Source organism: Zalophus californianus, chromosome 13 (assembly GCF_009762305.2).
Source record: "Zalophus californianus isolate mZalCal1 chromosome 13, mZalCal1.pri.v2, whole genome shotgun sequence".
Classification (NCBI taxonomy): domain Eukaryota; kingdom Metazoa; phylum Chordata; class Mammalia; order Carnivora; family Otariidae; genus Zalophus; species Zalophus californianus.
In genome coordinates, this window is record NC_045607.1 from 66,191,760 (window position 1) to 66,215,429 (window position 23,670).

The 23,670-nt window shown below is 47.3% G+C and overlaps 1 protein-coding gene across 8 annotated transcripts in view; it reads left to right on the plus strand.

The window, feature by feature from the left end:
* The window catches only part of PTCH1 (patched 1), a 70,470-nt gene extending 56,223 nt beyond the window's left edge, over positions 1-14,247 (plus strand). For 5 of the 8 annotated variants that reach the window (XM_027615607.2, XM_027615604.2, XM_027615606.2 and 2 more), the window contains 6 exons: positions 1,090-1,227; positions 4,202-4,344; positions 7,717-7,816; positions 8,353-8,607; positions 10,211-10,766; positions 11,320-14,247. In XM_027615607.2, the coding sequence (XP_027471408.1) occupies positions 1,090-1,227; positions 4,202-4,344; positions 7,717-7,816; positions 8,353-8,607; positions 10,211-10,765 (1,191 nt within the window). In that variant the 3' untranslated portion in view covers position 10,766; positions 11,320-14,247. Of the gene's footprint in view, positions 1-1,089; positions 1,228-4,201; positions 4,345-7,716; positions 7,817-7,969; positions 8,209-8,352; positions 8,608-10,210; positions 10,780-11,319 lie in introns of those variants that run through there. The other 3 variants (XM_027615605.2, XR_003523695.1, XM_027615610.2) reach the window with 3 other exon arrangements.
* The last annotated feature ends 9,423 nt before the right edge of the window (positions 14,248-23,670 follow it).

The following is a 23,670-nucleotide window of genomic DNA, read 5'->3' on the forward strand; positions in this document are numbered from 1 at the left end:
TCATTTCTGCACCATATGTCTGTGCAGCAGGTATGTTAAAAGGTAAATGTTTAGTCTGTAGGGGTTTTCATGGTGCTTAAGCAATTGATGTTGTCCATCTTTCATTAGCTTCTTAACAGAAAGCACAGGGAACTGTTACTGGACTCGTCCTTCCCTTGCCACCGCTGTCCACCGTCCCACCCCCGACCAGGAAAGATCATTCATTCACTCCTTCTCTTCCATCTGTGGGAAGTTTATTGTTTCATTTGTGTTTTCTCCCCTTTGGCCCAAGAAACTCCAAAGTCTACCTCGCAGATTTCCTTTGCATCTCTGTGCAAATGTTTACAAGGCAGACGGAAGGCACATAAGAGCTTTTCCTTGGATTTAGCTGTCTGCTGTGTCCACCCGCCTTGCTCCTCGCTTCTTCAAAGTGAAGGCGCCTGTAACCTGACCCGTGTCAGCTGACCAGAAGTCCCCTTTCTCCCTCGTCATCCTCTCTTAACCCATGGGCTCTCCGAACAAAAGCAAAGCTGCCTTTACCTAAAAGAAAGAACTTTTATTCACCCGTCCTATCTGCTTTCTTTAGGGTGGAGGGTGGGGCAACAAAAAACTCTTCAAGTTTCAATTCTGTTGTAAATTGAAGGACAGTTTCTGATGATTAAAATCAAAACAGAAGGAAATAACCTTGTTTTAAACTATATTAAATTTGTAGCTAGTTACCAGTTCATGTTTGTGTAATTCCTAGATGACTCAAATGGAATAGTTGTGAAATTTTTTTTTAATTTTTCTTTTATTTTTTTGCTTTCTAGAGCAGATATGTTGGAAAAACAGTTTTCAGTAGTAATACTGAGCTTTGCCTTTCTGTACTCCTCAAACAGGCTGCTGGCCCAAAACAGCTATCCCCAAATTGTCCCAAAGTCTCCCTTCTCAGCAGCGACAACGGTGAATTAGAAAGTAAAGACAGGTGTCCAGAGTGAAAGCAAGTCAGCGTTTTCATTACATTTAGGTCCCTGGTGTTTTCTCTGCTCTTGATCTGGAGTGAGCCCCTCCCCTGTTGTCAGCACCCAGAGTGTTTGTGCCCATCCACTCATCCCGTGCGTCTTCTTAAAGGTAACGGTCCTGGCTTTGATGACGGTCGAGCTCTTTGGCATGATGGGCCTCATTGGAATCAAGCTGAGTGCCGTGCCCGTGGTCATCTTGATTGCTTCCGTCGGCATAGGAGTGGAGTTCACCGTTCATGTTGCTCTGGTATGGGAGACCTCTCTATCGAGAACTTTATGGAAAGGCAACATGTTTACTTTAGCTTTGGTTGTCTCCAGGTTGGGGACCTTTTGGGTTTTCTCCAACATCAAGGAACACACATACAACGTGTCATAGTGAAGAGGCTTCAGAGCACAGGCATTCCTGCATGAGGAGTGGCTGAAATTTAGGTGGGCTCCTTCCCTCTTGGGCAGTCTAAGGAGAAGGGCATTGGAGGTGAAAGTTCACTGGGCAGGTCAGCAGGGGGCCAGGAAGGATTCTGCTTATTTGATGTCCTTAGAGTCATGAGAGGTGTGTAAGTTGTCAACTTTGTTCCTGAGTTAGATGGTGTGAGTGTGTGTGATTGCACATGAAAGCACCCAATTTTTAAAATCACAGTTATAAAGCGGAGATAAAGTGAGACTACACAGGCATGGCAGGACAGCCTGACTGAGGAATTGGTTCTCCCACCTGAGCCCACCCAGCTCCTTCGACTTCCCTGCCTCCAAATTTGAGAGAGAGGAACATAAGAGAACCAGGGTTGCTCTCAACAGGATTTCCACCCCCTCCTCTATGTCCAGTCCCATGAACGGTTTGTTGGAGGAAGTTAAACATCAGGAGGAGACTTTAAACCAAGAGACAAACCCATTGTGTACATATATCAGAAAATTATTCAGAAGCCTCCTAGCAGTGTGTGGTTTATGTTCTGTCCACACTCATGCTTCTAGCCTAAGTCCTTGGGGTGATTGGTTAGCCACTCCATAAATATTTTTTGACTGCAGAAATGCTGATGTGTGGAATGCCCTGGATAGGAAACCTAGCACTGAGCCTGGGTCACATTACTTTTAGTCTTGCTTTTGCGGTCACTAGCGTTGATTTTCCTGGGGCTCAACACACGGCATATGCGTGTCTGCACATGTGCGTATCTACACGTTGGCTCTGTCTTGTGCCTTCTTAGTTTCTCCACAGGGAGTCTTTCAGGGGCCTTGACATGCAGTTTAGAGTCTATAAACTTCTGTGTTTCAGAAAGAATGTTTTGTTGAGGTTGTGCCATTTTCAACAAAAAGCTGATAATACAGAAGCAATATTCTCTAAATTTCGAGCCTCCCCAAATTCTTTTCCTCCATTGAGCTGGGAGGAGGGAGAGGAGATTTTTTAAAAAGAAGAGCCCACCAGCCTAGAGCTTAGAATGTAAATAATGCTTAATATCATTTCTTCAAAAAGGAGAAAACTTTACATGAGAGTGAAGAATCCACCCATTTTATTCTGATGCAAATGAAAACTACGGTTTTTTTGGGTTTTTTTTTTTTTTTTTTTTGGTAGCCAGCATAGCAAACAAGAGTGTTCTAGAACAGGTTTTTACAGTGGAAATGAAAACTACAGCCTGTCGTGGCACTCTGGGCCTTACATGTGAGGTAGTGTGAACATAAATGCACACACCAGTGCTGGATAAACAATTAAGGAATGCTTCCACCGCTCATGCAAGATGTAATTCCAAGAATTTAAGGAGGCTCAAGAGCCAGCTTGGCTTTGTGAGCCATCACCCCTGCTCGATGCTTGTAGCCCCCATCTGCATCACGAGACCATCCACACGCAGGGTATGGTGTTCTTAGCTGGTCCTATATGTGAAGGTCTATTTAAAGCAGGCAGGTACTGCTCTTTCGAGGTTTGTAAAATGATGGAATAAGGTTGGTGAGGAGCGAGCACTCTTCAAGGAATCAGTGGGTTCCTATCAGTTCACTGTTCCCACAGTGTAAGTTGGGTGTGAGATGATAAAACCCTACTTGACCCTTGCAGCCTTGTGGCCCAAGTATGGCACAAAGTAACATGGTTCCAGACTGTCTTGGTGCTTTCCTCCCAAGACAAAAAGGCAATTCTGTTGATCCTAAAGCCTTCCCCACTCTGGAAAAGCATGTGCATTCTAGAGCGTATGCACTTTAGTGAAAAGTACAGAAACTCATAGCACATTTTTATATACTTTTCTTTCTTCGTCTGTTCAAGAGAACAACCTTAGTATTCTTCCACAAGCTATGCAAGGCATGGGAGTGCACCCAATGTGTGATAGGCCTTGATTTTTAAGGAGCTATGGTCTGCAGAGTTCCTGAACCTTCTCAGCATATCCCAGAGCAGCCTGTAGCTTTCAGGCAGAGAAAGGACTTGTACCAAACTCCTGTTGGGGTCCCATCGAAGGGCCAGGCAGGGTATGACAGGAACTGACTCCCATTAAAATGGTCCTGGGTCACCCCATCAAGCCAACAGTCCGATATGCTGGGACTTACTCTATATAAGTTGCCATTGGTATCAGTAGTATTCTTGACCTAGCGGAGCTTTAGGAAGTGAAGGAGCGGGGGGGATATGACCACACTGAGTTAGAACAGGCTCGATTTGAATTTCAAGTCCTGTATTTTTCTTGTGATCCTTCCGTGGTGCTTAGATGTACTACAAACACATTAGTTTGAACCCGGCAATGGAAATTCTGCATCATCATGAGGAAATAGGTACTTGGCACCCAGTTGCACGCAACCCTCAACTAAGCCCACCTAGAAGTAAGATCTTGACCTTCCCCCAAATCAGGAAGGATGCTGTCATCTTCACACTGTGGGCCTCCCATGTGAAAGCCGTGAGGTCATGCAGGTTGGGGAGGAAACCCGAGGGGGGCAGCAGCAAAAAGAAGAGGACATTTTGCTCATGTTTGTATAGTTTTGGTTTGGTTTTTAATTTAAAGTAAATATGCTTTGTCTTTTTTTGTCACTCAAGATTTATATCAACACCAAACATGACACAGTATCACGAACAGGCCATTTTAGCATAAGCCTAGAGTTAGGTACTTGAGCAACCCCAATTAAATAAATATTGCAGGAGCTAGAAAGGAAGATGCGAGAGATTACTCTTACCGAGTAAGAAAGCTGGTGGCATGTTGGACAGAGCTGCCCAGGGGCTTCCGTCCGGGAATGGGCTCATCCCGCCTCTTCTCGTTGCGCAGGCCTTCCTAACGGCCATTGGCGATAAGAACCGCAGGGCCGCACTCGCCCTGGAGCACATATTTGCACCCGTCCTGGACGGCGCCGTTTCCACTCTGCTGGGAGTGCTGATGCTCGCAGGGTCTGAGTTTGATTTCATTGTCAGGTAAGCAGGAAGGGGAGACGGTTCTTAATTTCTAGCAATCACTATCACCCTTATGATCTCCGTTGCAGATTTCCTTCTGTATCCTGTGGAGAGCAGCATGTCTTCATTGTGACTCTACTCTTTGTCCCCCAGATTTATTGAGGTGTAACTGACAAATAAAAATCATATATTTTTTAAGGTATACAACATGATGTTTTGCTATACTAGTACATTGTAAAATGATCACCACAGTCCGTGACTCCTCTTCTGTTGAGTTTCTTAACTCAGAGACCGGCCAAGAGGTAGAAGGACAAGCTCTCTTCCAGAGCCGTCTTAGGGAACATCTTGGGAAGGAGAGTGGAGACTGTGACTAGCAGCACAGAGTTCCACAGCGTGAAACCAGGGGACCACCCAGTACCCCAGTTCTGACCTTGGTTCCCCCTCACTGACTTTGACCTTCACCTCTCTTTCAAATCGATAGAAAAGAAAACTTACAAATACCTAAAATTGTCACCTACATTTTGTTCTTCTAAGAAGCAAAGGTAGCATGCCCAGACTTCACATTCAAGTTCTTAGTAAGATTTAGGGAGCAGTAAATGTGTGACTTTGGTGCCAAATGTTGGAAATCCAGACCTAGTTTGGATACTTCTTTTTGGATCCTCTGGCAAGCAGTTTCTCGTGGATTTATGAAGAATATGAGTGTGTGACATAGAAAAGGAGAGCGAGTTTGCCTTCTGAAAAGAATTTGCGCACTGCAGGGAAAGACCATTTTCTGCTCCGAACAGCCCCCACAGCTTCGGCAAGTAGCCGCTCTTGGATGTAACACTGCTGCTCCATGGAAGGGCAAGGCCAGAACCATCCGTAAGCGAAAGATAGTCCAGAATTAGAACCGTGGTAAAGCAGAACTGAATGTGAGGCATGACTGCCTGGCTTGGGATGCTTCAGGAATCTGGAGAGAGAATCTAAACAGGCTTTCTCGCTGTGTGGGCCTGTGATAGGTCTTGCATTTTCAAGTGAAAAGAAGAGGGTTTTGAGTTTCAGTCCAAGTTTCCTTATTGCAGAAAAAAGATCAGGCCATTGGTCTGTGGCCTACCCCACTAGCCAGCTGGGCAGCAGAGATTAAGCCTTCCTCGAAGGAGGGCCAGCATTCCCTTGGTGTAGTTAGTGTGGGCTAACGGAGAGGTGGGGCGGCGATCACAGTGTGGACCAGAACTTCTCAGACCGTACTGTGCTTATGAATCATCCGAGGCTCTGCAGATGCAGCTTGGATTTCGTTGGGGGCAGGGAGGGTGTGGAGCAGAGTTTGCATTTCCAGCCAGCTCCCAGGTGATACCCATGCTGCTGGTCTTCTCAACACAACACTGTTAATCAGCTAACAAGCCAATTAGTACATTCTTGTTTGCCAATACCAGGTAGATGTATGCCTAAATTAGATCAAGCTTTTGGCCGGAGTTTTATTTTCAGCTCTTAACTTGACTTTGGCTTTTCCTTTATTGCCTTAGCATATGCATATTCAGGCATTAGTAGATGTTTCTTTATGGCCTAAAACCCGTGTCAAGGAGAGTTTCTTTTGCATGATTTCTCCCTCAACCCAATGTAACAAGCACCTCGTAAGTGCCATGGTACACAGCAGCAAGTTACGTGGACCCCGTCCCCCTCCATGTGGCTTACAATCTGGTGGGGAGAGGGAGTTCACAGGCAGTTCAGAAGCATGGGAAAGGCTGGGCGTGATGCGATCTCAGAGGATCTCACTCAGCCTCGTGGGGAAGCTGAGTGAGCCCCAGAGGGGGATCTTTGCCAGAAGTGGAGCAACCAGCTGGGAACCAGAATGGAGCGCAGAATCCCAGCTCTCATCGAACCCGTGGCTTCCTGTTCTCTCCCAGAGATATCAGGGTTCTTGTTTCAAGCACTTAAAAGGGCTTCCCATTTTCTAGAACTGGATGGATTAACCTGATAAAGCCCTCACTGAGGTCAACTAAATGAGCAGACATTGTATACGCTAAGCCGTCAGAAATCTAATTGGTCTGTTTATGCTACAGTTAGATGGATGGGATGCAAATGTCTTAATGCTGCTGCTGATATATGCTTCAGCCTCAAGTTCCTGCAGTTTACATTAGAGCAAGACATTGGCGGCTTGCTTTTTACTAAGGCGGCTCAGAAGTTTCTAGTGTTTACAATAGCTGCGAGGTATTTGTATTTTTATAGGGATTCTCACTCCTTTCATCTAATGTCGAAACATATATAGTCATGGTGAAGTTAGGTGCCTGTTCTGTTTTATGATCAAGAGGACCATTAACAGATAGATATCTTGCCCTCCTTCTTCCCAGAACATCCTGAGCTCTCCGCCACCTCAGCCTCCTTCCAGCAAAATTGCCCTAGATATTGTTAGTTCCAGAAAATGTACACTTGCGTGGAGCCTGCTCCCTGCAGCTGTGGGGAGCGTCGGCCAGCCGCTCGCCCGAGCTGACAGGTTTACCTTGGTATTCATGAAGGATCCCAGACCTTAGCCCTCAATGGTGGGAAAGCAGGGCCACTTGCGCACTCTCCTCTTCTTCATGGTGCTGCAGCCTTTATGTTTGAATTGGCTGACGCAAAACAAGAGTATTCAGAGATGCTAAATTGTTCAACAAAAGATTGGCCCGCAGAGCAGCCCCCTCATTGTGGGCCGCCCTCCCCCGCAAATGCCCCAGCAACCACAGAATGGGCAGCGTTTTCTTTGCAGAAAGCTGGTTCTTGTGTTCTAAAAAGGTTGCAATTGGAGCTGTTTGGTAAAACTGGAACTCACAGAATTCTAGGCAGAAAGTTGTGATTAATGAAAGCCCAGGGAAAGCCTTACCTGATCCGCTCGAGACTTAATTAGAGATTCTGCTCTAAGATGCAGAAGCATTTCACAGTGGATTAGCTGCCTGCAGAAGTGGGCTGCTTTTCCTCCTGAGCTAAATTGTTTAAATTCTACACCCTTCACTTCATTTGTTTGCTTCTGCTGGGTTTTCACGGACGGGGCCCCTCTGCATTGTGTTTGTGCTTCCAATCTGCTCAGCCATTCAGCTCACATTCCATATTTTTGTGTTTGTGTAACACATTCATAAATAACATTACATGCCAAGAGATTTCAGCAAATTAACAAACTAATTTTTCTCTCTTCCCTTCACAAACTAACACTTTGGGTTGTGGAATGTAGTCCTCGAGAGTCACAAGGTAAAAAAAAAAAAAGAAAGAAAGAAAAAACTAATCTCGTGCTGAATGTGAACCACAGTTTTATAAGAGCCTCTGCAACCATGTGGGCTTTGTTAATTTTGGGTTTTGACGTGCTGCATAATATCTGGGCACGTGAAGGCTGGCTTCATTTACTTTTGCCACAGTCAATGACGCTGTTTCCCTTCTATCTTCAAGGTATTTCTTTGCTGTCCTGGCAATCCTGACAATCCTGGGTGTTCTCAACGGGCTGGTTTTGCTCCCAGTCCTTCTCTCCTTCTTCGGCCCGTACCCCGAGGTCAGTAATTGCACCGGGTGTCACGTACACCTCTCAGGCCGCCGGAATGCCCTTTGTCCCAGGGTCCCTGCGAATTTAGATGTTTAGGTATCTCAACATTACTGTTTACTTTTTCAGTAAACATTTCGATGACTATGGCTTTTTTCTCTTCAGCTTTGGGGGATGTCGTACTGGGTTTGTTTTGGTTTGGTTTTGGTGTCTTAAACCACGTGATTGGCGCCCCGAGTCTTACAGTTCTGTATCAATGAAGCATTTTCCACTCAAGATGAATATCCGGGCTTGAAGAAAAGTAAAAAGGGCACAGCCTGCCTTTCCGAAGTGTAAAAGCAGAGGGCAGTTCTTGTGTTCCAGCTGCCAGGCCTGATGGGCCTCGAGGTGGCAGAGTGGGGGAGGTGAGCATAGGGGAGTGGGAGAGGCCGGGGCAGTGGGGGGACGGGTACAGAGAGCCCTGAGCACGACTGTACTTTGCTTTGCTTTGAGTGTGACCAGCAGGTAAATGGATGAAAACACTTCTGATATGGAATCTCCTTAAATAGGTATCTCCAGCCAACGGGCTGAACCGACTGCCCACCCCTTCCCCCGAGCCACCCCCCAGTGTGGTCCGCTTTGCCGTGCCCCCCGGTCATGCAAACAATGGGTCTGATTCCTCTGACTCGGAGTATAGTTCTCAGACAACGGTGTCAGGCATCAGCGAAGAGCTTCGGCACTACGAGGCCCAGCAGGGCACCGGGGGCCCTGCCCACCAAGTGATCGTGGAAGCCACAGAAAACCCTGTCTTTGCGCGCTCCACTGTAAGTCACCCTAGGGGGGCAGCCCCTGCCTCCTTTGAGCAGCAAATCCCAGACAGAGAGGACTTTAAAGTAGAGATTAGGTCAAATCATATGAAATTGCCAGTATTTGCCTCTTAAACTATAAAAACATCAGTTCCGTGTGGCTGGGTGTCCTGTGGGTTGCAGAGGGCGGGGGCCAGGAACCCTAGCTATGAGCAGCATTGGCATGTATCTTGTTCGGGCTAAGTACAATCTGAGCTTCAGGGCCAGAGGGAAAGCGTGCCTTGCTGCTGGCCTTTTTTTTTTTTTTTTTTTAGCTGCATGTCATTTTAGAGTTTTTTTTTTTTTTTTTAATGTAGTGGTATTTTTATTGCCAACAGAGTGATTTCTTTTTCCTCCCACTTCTGTTGCATTTAAATGCCCTGGTACAAAATGATTTCAGTTATTGATGCCTAAGACTTTACCAGAAGTGGGAAGCTTAAACTTCAGTGATTCAGGAAAGCCATGAGCAGCCTGGGAGCCCCTTCTCAGAGGCTCCCAGAGCCCCAGCCATGTCCTGCACTCTCTCTGCTCCTCAGGATGTCCTCAGCCCCCCCAGGCCTAGAGCACAGCACACAAAACCCGAGGAAGGTTCTAAGACTCGTGTTGCTCCAACTGAGGGCCTCCTGCTGTCCCTCCAGGAAATGGGTATTCCAGTCCCAGGCCAGAGCAGCCCCTGCATGAAAGAGAGAGGGGCCAACCAAATAACCTAAATTTTCCCCCTCTTACCCCCCGTGGCGCCGCCTGCTGAGCTGCAGTGTGAATCTGGTTTTGTTCAGCGGGGGCCTAAAAATAGGTACAAGCTGAACGACTTTGAAGTTGGTCACGGTCCTTTTGATTGATGTGGCCACTGTGCTGCTCCATGCTTTGTATAGAGACCCAGAAACCAGATTCCTAACAACCGGACGGAGGAGCGCTGCCCCATAGAACTTTCCGCGACGATGGAAATTCTCCCTCTGGGCTCGCCCATATAGTAGCCACTGACCACATGTGGCCGTTGAGCCCTTGAAATGTGGCTGGTGCAACGAAGGAACCGAATTTGGCATTTTTCTTCATTTAAGTGTAAATAGCCGTATATTCCTAGTGGTTACCGTATTCAGCAGTGTAGGTGTAGATAGTCCTGCCAACAGGCTGCGCTTGGGCCGGCCGGAGCCAGAGGCTTAGCCGTTTTCAAAGAGGAGGAGCTTGCGACCTGACCCTGAAGCGCAGGGTGGGGCGCAAACTGTGGGACAAGGCAGCCCGGGGCCCCTCCCACCACAGCCCTGCATTTATGGGCCTCAGCCTTATGTGTCCGGTCAGCTGTGCGGGAGAAAGCCTAGGCCTGGGGTCCAAAGAAGGCCTTCCTCTGCCACGCCGTGGAGGTTCTAAAAGAACAGGTTTTTCTTTTGTGGGTGGAAGGCCCCGTTGCCTCCCCGGGGCCTCTCCCAGGCATTTGTGGGGTTGACTGAGCACTCGGTGAAGAGCTGTGTGTGGGTGGCCGGCGGGAGCCCGAGCCAGGAAGGGAAGGCCGGGCGCAGCGGGGGGCGATGCCCCGCCTGGGGTTAGCATCCTCCCGCCTGTTTTAACCTGCCCTCGCCCTCTGCAGGTGGTCCATCCCGAAGCAAGACATCACCCACCCTCAAACCCTCGACAGCAGCCCCCCCTGGACTCAGAGTTCCTGCCTCCCGGACGACCAGGCCAGCAGCTCCGGAGGGAACCCCCCAGGGAAGGCTTGCGGCCACCCCCCTACAGACCGCGCAGAGACGCTTTCGAAATTTCTACTGACGGGCATTCCGGCCCTAGCAATAGGGACCGCGCGGGCCCCCGGGGAGCCCGTTCTAACAACCCTCGGCACCCTGCGTTCACTGCCATGGGCAGCTCGGCGCCCAGCTACTGCCAGCCCATCACCACTGTGACGGCCTCGGCGTCCGTGACTGTTGCCGTACACCCCCCACCCGCCCCCGGGCCCGGCTCGGCGCGGAGCCCCCGAGGGGGACTGTGCCCGGGCTACGGGGACTACCCCGAGACTGACCACGGGCTGTTTGAGGACCCCCACGTGCCTTTTAACGTCCGGCGCGAGAGGAGGGACTCCAAGGTGGAAGTCATAGAGCTGCAGGACGTGGAATGTGAGGAGAGGCCCCGGGGCAGCAGCTCCAACTGAGGTGCGTGTGGCAGGTGGGTTGGCCTGGGAATCACTGCTCCTCAGCCGCAGGGGCCGGATGCGCAGGGGGACCCAGAGCAGAGCTCCTTGGGGCTTCTCAGGCTGCATCCTCTGGGAGCCCCTGGGTGTTGGTGTGGCCCAAATAGAACCCCAGGGGCTTTTTATCTCCAAGGCAAGGACCGCCACGTCCACGCCCTGTCATCCTTGGGGAACCAGTCCAGTCCTAAATTGGGTCCCTCCCCTCACTGCCGAGCTGTTGAGCATTAGTGCAAGTTCACAAGGGCGCTAGCTCTCACCTTTCTATCTTTATAAAGCACCATAACAGGTATGTATGATACATGGCTCTGTGAATGGTCACAGAGTGAACACATCCATGTCACTGGCCCTCAGACCGGGGAAGGGTTCGCCACCCACCCTGAGAAGCCCCTCGTGCCCTCACCCAGCACCCCCATCCTGATTTCTAATACCATTGATCAGTTTCCTTGATTTTGTGCTTCCTAAATACGGACCCATACACCTGTTGCTTCGTTTGACTTTTTTTTTTTCTTTTAAAGGGTGAGTAAAATCTGAAGCAAAGAGGCCAAAGATTGGAAGCCCCCCCACCACACCCCCCCTGCCCCCGCCCCCGAACTGCTTGAAGAGAACGGCTTAGGGTCCTACAGAAGTGCGCACCGGGAGAGCAGTTTCGCGTTACTGTAACCGATTGTATTATTTTGTGAAATAGTTCTATATATATTTAAGAGGTGTACACATATGTAATATACGAAGGAACGGATGTAAAGTAGTGTGATCTGGGCTTTCTCCACTCCTGCCCCCAGAGTGGGCAGTGGGGAGGCCGCCGCGGCCCCTCCCGCCCATTTGTGCATGGGTCTCTGTGCCACAACCAAGCTTAACGTAGTCTTAAATTTCAGCATATGTTGCTGCTGCTTAAATATTGTATAATTTACCTGTATAATTCTATGCAAATATTGCTTATGTAATAGGATTATTTTGTAAAGGTTTCTGTTTAAAATATTTTAAATTTGCATATCACAACCCTGTGGTAGTATGAAATGTTACTGTTAACTTTCAAACACGCTATGCGTGATAATTTTGTTGTTTAATGAGCAGATATGAAGAAAGTACGTTAACCCCGGTGGCTTCTCCAGGTGTAGTTGGATGTGGTTCTGTTTGGCTGTGTGTGTGTGAACACGTGTGTGGTTTCCCAATGTACTGTACTGTGATTTTATTTTATTTTTCTTTTTTTTTTTGTTTCTTTTCACGTTCTTATAATCCTTAGTGGGCTCTGCCCTCCTTGGGCTGGAAGAGTCAGGATATCTTTATTGCTTGGTGCTGGTGGAAAGCTAGCCCTGAATGTCGCCTTATCCTGTCGCCAGACTCGTTTCAGGTCCAGGGCATCTTTTGCGATCGTTGGCTGCTATCCAGACACTCCCAATTCATGCCTCAGAGGAGACGGGCTCCGTTGCATGGATCGTTGTGGTGGACGTTGGAACCTCAGGGTTTAGAGCTAACATCTGCTCATCTTCATTGGTATTAAAGAGTTATTACAGAACATGCTTAGTGGTGAGCCTCAGCTGGGCCATGAAGGTATACTCTAGCGTATGCAGCCTTCCTTGTACCTCTTGTCTCACACACACACACACACACACACACACACACACACACACACACACACACACACGCACGCACCCTCAAAAGCTTAAGGGCAGATTGGAAATCTTTCAGAGACAATGACCCTGCTACGAGTAGAAAAACCTGTTGATTCTGGGCCCACAGTAAACCCAGAGGTGATGTTTTGAGTCCCTACAATTTAAACTCCCCCCCCCTTCCTAAATTGCACAGTTGGTTGGGATTTCCTGGATCTGTCTGTATCTTCTTAAAAAATAAATAGTGAGCCTCCAGTTTGGTGATGTGGAGTCAGAAGTTCTGCAGGGTAAGAGCTTCCGAAGGATCCTTCTCAGTATGTGAATAGTAACGTTATGGGCACACACTTCCTAAATAAACTGTGTCCCTCCTCTCGGCCTCTCGATGTGACACTGATCGAAGAGCAGGGAGATGTTCATTGCATACACCCCACTGAAGAATGTGTCTGGAGGCAGATCTCTCAACCAGGCGTTATTTTTAAAGATTTGCTCTGTCTTGCTTGTGTTGTGTGGCTCTGAGGTTTGGTCTTCCTCCGCTCCTAGCCGGGCCCCAGCACGTGTCTGGGAAGCAGTCGCTTCCCAGACTCAGCTACTGTAGGAGCACACGAATGGCAGTGCCCATTGTGCCCTCCTGTTCCCCACAGAAAATCTCGGTCAAAAGGCAATGGGCTCCCAGTAGTACCCAGCAGTATAGTGACCTCAGACCCGAAAACTTGCCACAAAACTGTAAGATACTAATTGGAAGCCCTCTGTGGCCGCCAGGTGTGTGTGTTCATGTGCCAGGGGCCCCAGCGGGCCCGTGTCTACTGTTCGGAGCCTCTGTCAGCCACACTGTCCACCTAACACCCAGCTCTGCTCAGAAAACTTAGGTCCTGCGTTCAAGAGAGAGATGGTGCAAAATTCTGAGGTCTGCTTCCCTCTGGCTCGTGGCATGCCGTCCTCACTCCTTTCCTGAGCCCAGCTTGTGTGGTGCATGAGATCTCACACGGCCCCACTTTCTGCACGGGGTAGAACTTTTTCCCACAGTCACATTGGCAAAGGGAGAACTCGGGGGCGGGCAGGCAGCCAGAATTTCTCTCTCTCTCTTTTTAAAATAGTTTTATTTTGTCTGTCTTGTTTGTTCATGTGGATGTTTTAATTTTTTTTAAATCTTTGCTGATATTTATAATTTTGTATCATAAGAATGTTTTCCTACAGTATTTGTCATGCCAGTTTATAACAAAAAATGCAGGGATTTTATTTCTATTGGAAACACTATTACAGCTGTGTTTTACTTTTGAACAGAATTTTTATTTGTATAGAGTGCTTACTAATGTTAAATAGTTCAGAGTATATAACATGTTCATTAAAGACTCATGGTAGGTGTTAGTGTAAGGAGTTTAAAGGAAATAAATATTCAAACTGGGTCTCATTGTCTGCCAGTTTTGGCAGAAATGGGTTTGTGTCATTTCAATTACAAAGATAAAAGTATGCCATATAATTTATTTATATGAAAATTTATTTTTGTAGTGTACATAGTAGTCATCAAGTCTTTTGACAGAAGTATATTTTTAAAGAATTTATATGTGATGAATCCATAATGTCTGGAACTTTGCTGAGACATGAGTGGGGCACACTTTTCATTGTAAAGTACAGCAAGGAAAAGAAAACGTTTAACAGTGTTAAGAGAGTGAGAGATTGAGTAAATATTCATGCAATTGTGAAATGTGTATTAGTTACCATTTGTGACCTAGTGTGGTTCTCATTTTAAACCTTGGAAGGCAAAAATGTACAAACTCTCTAAATATTAATGTTCAAACACTGATAGAAATTCTAACATGAATAAAAAATAATATAACTTGTTGGTTATGTCTTTGTTCATAGAATTTTTTTTAAAGATTTTATTATTAGAGAGAGAGAGAGAGAGTGTGTGTGTGTGTGTGTGTGTGCGCGCGCGCACGCGCGCAAGCAGGGGGAGAAGCAGAGGGAGAGGGACAAGCAGACTCCGTGCTGAGCGAGGAGCCCAATGTGGGGCTCGACCCCAGGACCCCGAGATCATGACCTAAGTAGAAGGCAAGAGTTGGACCCTTAACTGAGCCACCCAGGCGCCCTTATTCATAGAATGTTTGTTTTTGTTTTTTAAGATTTTTATGTATTTGTCAGAGAGAGGGGTTGAGAGAGAGCACAAGCAGGGGGAGCAGCAGACAGAGGGAGAAGCAGGCTCCCCACTGAGCAAGGAGCCCGATGTGGGACTCGATCCCAGGACCCTTGTCATGACCTGAGCTGAAGGCAGATGCTTAACCGCCTGAGCCGCCCAGGCATCCCCATAGAATGTTTTTTTATTTATAGTGTTTTACAAAGGCAGCGTGTCAGGCCACCATAAACTTCGTTGTTTTGTAACATTGCTTAAGAATCCTTTCTTGTTCTACCTCACGAAAGCATTCTTGACATAAAACTCTAGAAGAAAGTTCCTAAATACCATTCAAGATGATCCCCTCTGTCATCTCTTAACATTCTTATCTTTTTTATGTGATGCCTAATAACTAGAGGGAACATTGATCAAGACAAATGTGATGATTATTAAAATAAATGAAGGTAGGACGATATGGGACTAGTTGAACCTGATACAGAATGGCTTTTTCTGAGTGTTTATGATATGATTATATCTCATCTTCGTAGTCATGGAGAAAAATAAGACCAGGAATATCCTACCCACCGGAAAGCAAGGAGTGGCGGGGAAGAACTCAAGACCCAAACTGTCACTAATAGCTGGTGAGGGGTCAGCAAACTGCAGTCTCGCGGGCCTCCCGTTCTCATCAAGATTTCTCAGAAGACAGACGCATGCATTGACATACAGATAGTCTGGCCGCTTTCCAGCTAGAGGGGCAGAGTTGAATAGTTGTGACCCAGTGTACAGCCTACGGAGCGTAAGATGATTTACTAACTGCGTTCGCCCACCCATTTTAAGATACGGTTATCCTGGTTCAGTGATACTCGGGTGGGGTTCATGGACCAGCAACATTGGCGTGCCTCAGAAGCTTTCCAGAAAAGCAGAATCTTCAGGGCCACCCCAGACCTACGGAGTCGGAATGCAGGGAGTGAGGCCCAGGAATCCATGCGTTAACCAGCTGGTTGGTTCTGGTGGTTTGGATGTACCAGCAGAGATGATCCCTAAACCCCTTCTGGCTGCATGTGGCCATGGGTCTCTCTAATTTGACTCGGGCCACACAGCCAGCGCAGGCCAGATCTGAAAACAACGGAGAGACGCCGACTCCTCTGTGCTTGTCTTTCCGCAAAAACACACGTTCATCCATGGGAAAGAGCGGAGACCTGCCAACTGCATTTGTGTCTGGGAGTCCAGAGAGAGGAGTTCCTTTTCAGTGTTCTGCCATCGCTGTGGGGCAGGATCCCAGTGGAGGGTGTGGGCTCCTGACCTCACAGGCAGGGGAGGAAGGCCGCTCCAGGCCAGACCCCCGTCTGCCCTTGCTGCTGAGAGGGTTGCAGGTGACCCGCTCTGACTTGGGCAAGTCGCTTGAAACCTTGGAGCCTCCATATCCTCATCTGTGTATAAACTAAAGAGAATGCATGTCCTTTGCAGACTTCTGAAGGTCGAAAGCAGTGATGGTTGTGATGAGGTCTGGCCCAGAGGGAACCTCTGTGGCTCCCACACTGAATAAGCCGCTTGGGTAATACAATGTCCTCCTTAATGGATGCTTCATCAAAAAACAAAAGTCAAAGTGTTAAGCAGGGTTTCCTGTCTTATAACCTCATCCTCCTCTCTCCTGGTCTAATCAACAGTCTGTTCCTAAAGCCCTTCGGTGGTGAACTTCATACATAAGGCTCACATGGTCATGGGGAGCAGGTACTCCCTGAAACTGAGCATGGAAAATATTAATTGCATTAATTGGAATTCAAATTGAGAGATGCTTTCTTTTAGACGTGTTTTATAACACCAAAATGACCATTCATTGCCATCCAATTTTATATTCTGTATAAATTACATATACCTGACTAAGTAAGCTAATTTCGTTTTTCATGTCGGCCTGGGGAGAAGTTTTTAATCAGATTTGTGTCCCAAAATCCACCATATTTATTCAGGACTTAGGTAAACATAAGGCCCCATTATTTTTGGCACGATGGGCACATTTAACAGCTTTGGGAATGTCGCATGCTGCTAAATTTCGGGCGGTAGCCACGTTGATGTAAAGGCAGGTGTTTCATTTTTGGTAACTGGCAACTGACCTCCCAAAAGGAGAAGTGGAGATGGCCTATTAATCATCCAAAAAGAATATTTGCCAAGTTTTAATTACTTTTAATGAAGGTTGCACCTAATGAGAATACGTCTCGAACGCAAATCTGCTTCATCGTTCACATTGTCACGATGGACAGAGTGTTGGACACCATTTTCTGCGAAGGTTCCCTGCCAGGAAATGACAACTGCCATTTTAGGGATCTTGAAGGGACGTTCTGATCTGTTAGGAACACGGTGGACCTCAGGAAAACAGACGGACCCAGGGCTCTCTGTTACCTAAAGAAGTGAGCAGTAGAGAGGACCCAAATCAAGGCTGGCCTGGCCAAAGCAAGTGCGGTGTTCTACATTGCAGGGTGTTTTTGTTATCGCTGATTCTCACCTACCCTTTAGGAATTCCCTTTCTTGGGGCAAAGAGAATGGGCCTTTCAATGGGGAGAGGGAGCCTTTGCCCTGACAAAGAGACACACCCCAGTGAGCCGTGTCACTAGAAGAGGCACGCACAGCCGCATCTTTCTCAGAGTCGATTGAACCCCTTTACATTCCTCTTTCCTGGAGCGTGTTCTCTTCATTCATCTGCTTCGGAGCCACAGGACGGAGGACCGAGGGCATAGGAGGAGTGTGATATTAGCTATCACTGAGGCAAAATATAAACCCAGAGAAGAGTTCACACTAAAGTAAGCCCAGAAAATACCTCTGTCAACAGCAACATCTTTGTACACAGTGGACAACAGCTTGGATTCTGGTGGAAAGGAGGGTGGTGGTTAAGAACTGGTTTTATTTTTATAAAGAGAAAAATCATGTAGATGGAGGAGACATTGATGAGCAAGTTCTGACTGGTGAGGATTGCAGCCTTAAGCCCACATGAAGATGCCAAAAGGATAATCTTTGTAATTACAAATTTCAATCAGCGGCAGCAGTAGGTGGACTCCTGGTGAGAGCCTCTTTTGCAGCAAGAGGAGAAGCAAGATGAGGCAGGAAGGGAGAAAAGCAGGAGGCGGTCTACTGGGGGCTGAGAGAGAAAACAGCTCTCCTCTAGAAGGCACGGGCTCAGATGTCCAGAGAATGAGGCCAATACCATGGAAAAGGCCAAAGTGCCACCAAAACTGGGGAAAGACCATTCAAATGAGGAAGAGGCATGAAAAAAAAGAGTGGACTAGAACGCCAAGAGACAAAGATCTTTTTCAAAATATCCATGGGCTGTGAGAGCCATTGCCAGCCCATAATACTTGTATTGGGACCAAAGCGTCAATAAGCATGCTTGGCCCCTCTATCCAATGGATGCTTTTTCTTTTCTTATTCAGCTCCCACCGTACATGGAATCATGGAAGGTTATCATGAATCATGCGAATTTGTCAGCAATCATGGAAGGCCAAAGCTGTCCGAGGCCTTGGCCATCTTAGATCCAAAAAGGCTGGGGATCTCAACGTTAGCCAGCACCTTCCGGAGTCAAGTCGGACTTAGGACCCAAATCCGGTGCAGTCTACTGTTCTTACTCCCTTATCGCCTCCCTTTCCCCGCCCACGCCCCCCCCCCCCAGTGTTTTACGTGTTAATTTCAAAGGTAGGGGTGCCCGACGTCTACACCACTTCTGGGCCCCTCAGCTACCGCGTGGGTGCACAACCAGGTGCACACACTGTATATGCCTGCACTAAAGGCAAACGGCCGCAGTGGAGGAAGCAATTAGCAAATCTCCGAATTATCCTTCTGATTACACTTAAATTCCAAAAGCTAATTGGCTAAAATGTTCCTCCTTAATTAGAAGCAATTAATATGTGAAGCGAGGGTTGCATTTCACAAGAGAGTCTGCATTTCACGATTGAAATCTCATAGTTCATTCACTAATGGTCTCTAATGGCTCGTAATCATAAGGCACACACAATTAAGGTGGCATTTTCAACGTGCAAGCGAGGGAGGCTGGCTGAATTTATGAACGATGCTTCCGCGGCAGGGACATAGCCCGCATCCACCCGGGACCGCAGAACCCATCTCACGCAGGCCCGCGCTTGCCCTGTCCGCTGTGACCCCGGCCGAATCTCCTCCTCACTCCCCTGAGAGGCCTGGCCGCCCTCCCTTTCTTGGTCAAGGCCGACTCAGCTCCAAGGCCCGGAGAGCCCTCCAGAGCCCGGATGCTCGGGGCGCCACCCCGCATGGCAGGGACACTAGCAGCAAAACCACAGGCGCGTGCTCGGTGCTTGGCAGCCCGCGGGGATTTCTCCGCACAAACCCACCGGATGTGGCCTCCATGGAGACTCCGAGCCAGCAGGAAATAGCACCAAACTGCGAGAGGCAAAAGGAAGTGGAGGGAGAGATGTATTGAGAGGAAGAGCTGGCAAACTACAGCCTCCGGGCCAAATCCAGATGGGGCACTTGTCTTTGTAAATAAAGTTTTATTGCAACGCCGACATGTTCATTGACTTTTGTATTGTCTGTGGCCACTTTCATGCCACAGGGGCAGAGTTGAGCTGTTGTGACAGACGCCATAGGGCCTACGAAGCCTAAAATACTTTCTGTGTGGCCATTTACAGGAAAAGCTTGCCACCCCTGACTTAGAATATAATGTCTCCCCCATTAAGTCATGTACACACTCTGGCCACTGTATGGACAATGATGCTAATTCTTGTTATTTCTCAAACACACCAGGCACTGTTTTCCCTCAGGACATTTGCACTTAATTCTTCCCTCCACCAGGACTGGACATTTGGTCTCTCAGACAGGGCTCACCCCCTCACTGAATTCAGGTCTTTGTTGAAAGGTGGCTTCTCAGGGGGGGGCCTGCCTGCCCCCCCCACTTTAAAACTGCCAATACAATCCGCACCTCCACCCCAGCACCCCATCTCCTTCTGCCTAAGTTTCTCCACAGCATTTAGTGTTTTCTAACATCCTCTCTACTTAGCCAACTTATTTGTTTATTGTCTAGCTCACCCTAGTAGAATGTTAGCTCTTTGAAGACAGGGATGTTCGGCTATGGTATTTACCACTATGTCCCCGAAGGCTAGAACCGTGCCTGGAACATAGCATTCAGTCAAGTGCAATATTTGTTAAGAGAATAAACCCTACAAAGTACCTACTATAATTTCTGCCACTTTACAGATGAGAAAACTAGAAGGTTACCAGTTTCGCTAGAAATTGTAATGCAAGTCATGGATTACTGAGCCCCCAGCCTTAAGCACTACCCGTGGGAACTCGATGGCTACCGTTTGCCTCTTCTCTGCATTCCCGTCACAGCTGGTTACTGAGCATAGCACCCTATCTAGATCCAGGCACTGTTCCCGATTCTGGGCAGGATAAAAAGAGTAACAGGACCACAGTCCCTGATACAAAGAACCCTAAAATCTAATTCTTCCTATTTCCCTACAAATATATATAAATATAATGACACATATAGGTGCATTTTTATTTTGTTTACTTTGCTTTTTATTACGGCAAAATTCCCAAACACACAAATATAGCAGAGAATAATGAACCCCCATGGATCCAGTTCCAACAATTGGTAACATTTCCCCATTCTGTTTTGTCTGTCCTTCAATTTCTTGTTGCTTGCTGGAGTATTTTAACACAAATCCCAGACATCATCCCATTCCACCAACAGATACTTCATTAGGTATCTCTAACCAAGAAGGATTTTTTTTTTAATTGAAGTATAGTTGACACACCATGTGACATTAGTTTCAGGTGTACAACACAGCGATTTGACAAGTTTATACATTCTGCTAGGCTCACCACGAGTGTAGCCGCCATCTGTCACCATACAACACTATTACAACATCACTGACTATATTCCCTGTGATGTGCCTTTCATCCCCGTGACTTATTCATGCCATAATTGAAAGCCCATCCCGCCCACCCCACCCATTTTACCCAACCCCCTCCCTCTCTCCTCCTCTGGTAACCTAACCACCCTGCTTTACTACACCAAACAGAATTGACAATAATTCCTTTATGTCACATAATACCCGATTCATATTCAAATCCCCCGATTGTCCCAAAGTTGACTTGTGTGTGTGTGTGTGTGTGTGTGTGTGTTTATTTTCTCCTATTTTTTCAAACATTTCACCATTTCTATAATTATTCAAAATAAAACAAAAAAAGGCAGGGTGCCTGGCTGGCTCAGTTGGTAGAGCATGCATGTGGCTCTTGATCTCAGGGTCATGAGTTCGAGCACCACAATGGGTGTGGAGATTGCTTAAATAAATCAACTAAAACAGCAACAACAACAAAAAACAAATTTTTTTATATTTTAAAAAGAAATATGTTAGATAAATGAAGATAGATGTACAACTAAATATAATATAGAATATGATGCATCGTTTTTTAAAAAGGAATAAATCAAGCAAAATGGGACTTAAAGGGATGACTAGATCAGGAAAGATGTCATGGACATGGCATTTGAATTTGGCCTTGAAGGATAGGATTTCAATAGGTAGAGACTGTGGGAAGGGCATTATCAATAAAAGAAAGAGACTGAGCTAAGTCCCAGAAGATACAAAATTTAGGGTGTGTCTGGAAAATGTGAGGTCTATTATGTTGGAGCAGATGCCACCCACGAACTATGGTTCTCAGAATGTGGTCCTAGGACTAGCGGCTCCAACATGACCTGGGAAATTGCTAGAAATGTAAACTCATAGGATCCCCTACCCCCAACTCTACCAAATCATAATCTCTGGGTTTGAGGCCCAGGAATCTGTTTTAATAAGTTCTCTAGGTGATTTTTTCTTTCTTTCTTTCTTTTTTTAAGTTTTATTTATTTAAATAATCTCTACACCGACATGGGGCTCGAACTCAGGATCAGTGGTTGTACTCTTCCAACTGAGCCAGCCAGGTGCTCCTCTCTAGGTGATTTTTTTTTAAGATTTTACTTATTTATTTGAGAGAGAGAGAGAGAGAAAGCACAAGTGTGGAGAGGGGCAGAGGGAGAGGGAGAAGCAGACTCCCCACTGAGCAAGGAGCCCAATGCGGGGCTCAATCCCAGGACCCTGAGATCATGAGCTGAGCCAAAGGTAGGTGCTTAACTGACTGAGCCACCAAGGTGCCCCCTGATTCTTAAGCTCCCAAAAGTATAGGATGGACACGTGTAGGGCACATGGGAGGAAGGTGACCTTGAAAGCTAGCCTGACAGTGGCCTTATTCGTTTGTCCTCTTGAAGACTGTTAAGCAGATACCTGATGGTGCCTGTGTTTCAGAGCTCTGAAGGATGGATGAGAGGTACAGAAATAGAACCTTGAAGCCGGAAGAGCATAGGAAGCTGCTGCAGGGGCTGCCAAATGCGATTACAGCAGCAAAGCCTATTGCTTGTGTTTCCCAACATCCTCTCACTGCTTGGGTTCCCAACCCAATTTTCTTCTGCAGGAACCAGCGCTTTCCCGACCCTCAGTCGGTCTGCTTCAGGTAGAGCCATCCAAGTTTCAGGGTTGATCATGCGACTCGGACTGTCCAATAAGAGCATCATTTCCTGGCCACAGTGATTGGTTCAAGGATGGGAGCATGAACCAATCAGAATCTGTTTGATGTTGTGAGGCTCCAACTGAAACTTCTGAGTCCCTGTGCTTTGGTAGGATTTGCTTTCCACTGAGAAATGTGCAGCCTCCTTGTGAGTGGAGGGGTAGAGAGCTTTTCTGAGAAAGGAGCCCCAAGTGCAAAAGGCAGGGCCAAGGAAAGAAGAGGATGAAGTCAAAACTGCTTATGTCATTTGAACCCTGGATCCAGCTGTACCTAAAGCTAATCTATTCCCAAAATTCTCAGTTCTGAAAGTCTTAGTGTTCTGGCCAACTGGAGACAGGTGTTTTGTTTTGTTTTGTTTTGTCTTGTTTGTTTTTTTTTGTCCTGAATGACCTAAACTCAGCATGGCATTGGGCTTGATCGGGGAGCCACAGATTCACAGAACACTGACAGTGGCTTTTCATTGAGAGGAGAAGAGATTGAGGAAGTCAAAGGTGACTGACAGTGTTGCAGGTTGGATTCCATGTGAAGCAGACACTGAGAAGGAGACGTGTGTGGGACGTTCACTGGGGAGTGCTCCCAGGGTCAACACCTATAGGACGGTGGAAGAAGCAGCCCTGGGCAAAGGGAGGAGTTGAACTGCCATGCTGCTGGTCCTGTGGGGGCCAAGATGGCCCTGTGGAGTTGGATCAAATTAGGGCGAGGAGGCTATGGAGCTCTACACTTTCACTTGGACCAGTCACTGGATACACGCTGCCACCAGGAAGGGGGCATGATATCGGACCAGGTGTGTTTCCTCCACCAAGTATAACTCCCAAAGAGAGACTGAGCTGAGCCATCAGCCGCCAACAACCCCAGAGCTGGGGCAGAGTGCTGAGTCTCCGGGCGGCGGGAGCAGCCCAGCATTCAACACAGCCAGGCTTCCTGCTTGAGTGCGTGGCTGTGAGGACAGGGATGCCTGCAGTTGAAGTGAGGGAGGGAGGAGGAGAGGATGCAGTCCGGGAGAGGGCAGAGGCAGTTCTGAACCGGTGGTGTTTAAACACTTGAAGAGATGCTCCCAGAGGTCCAGACCGACATCCATCTGGGAAGCTTCGGAATGGAAAGCATAGTTGAGGAGCACCTGCCGAGAGAGTGGAGATGGAAAAGAGGGAGGATGGGACTTAGGGGGCAAAAAGAATAAAAGGAACCCATGAAAGGAGAAAAGAGGAGCAGTTAGAGAGGTAGCAGAATCAGGCAGTGCTGCAAATTCCAAGAGAGTAGTAATAATAGCAAATACGGATATTAACAGGGGGCCAGGCTGTGAGCATTCGCTGGCCAGGGACCTTAAGGTGATGGCAAATGAGTTAGGTGGGGGTTAGTCAGTTGATGAGCAGTTAAATTAGGGGAAGAATCTGGAATCTGGGGGTAGAACAGGTGTACTTGAAGCATGTGTATTTGCTGACTAATACATAAAAGTCATCAAAAGTGAGCGTATGTTTGCTGAATAAATTTTAACCCTACTCTCTGTTTTCATTTAAAAGCTGTTTTGGGATGTAATTCACATACCATACAATTCACCTATTTAAAGTGTACAATTCGATGGTTGTTAATATAGT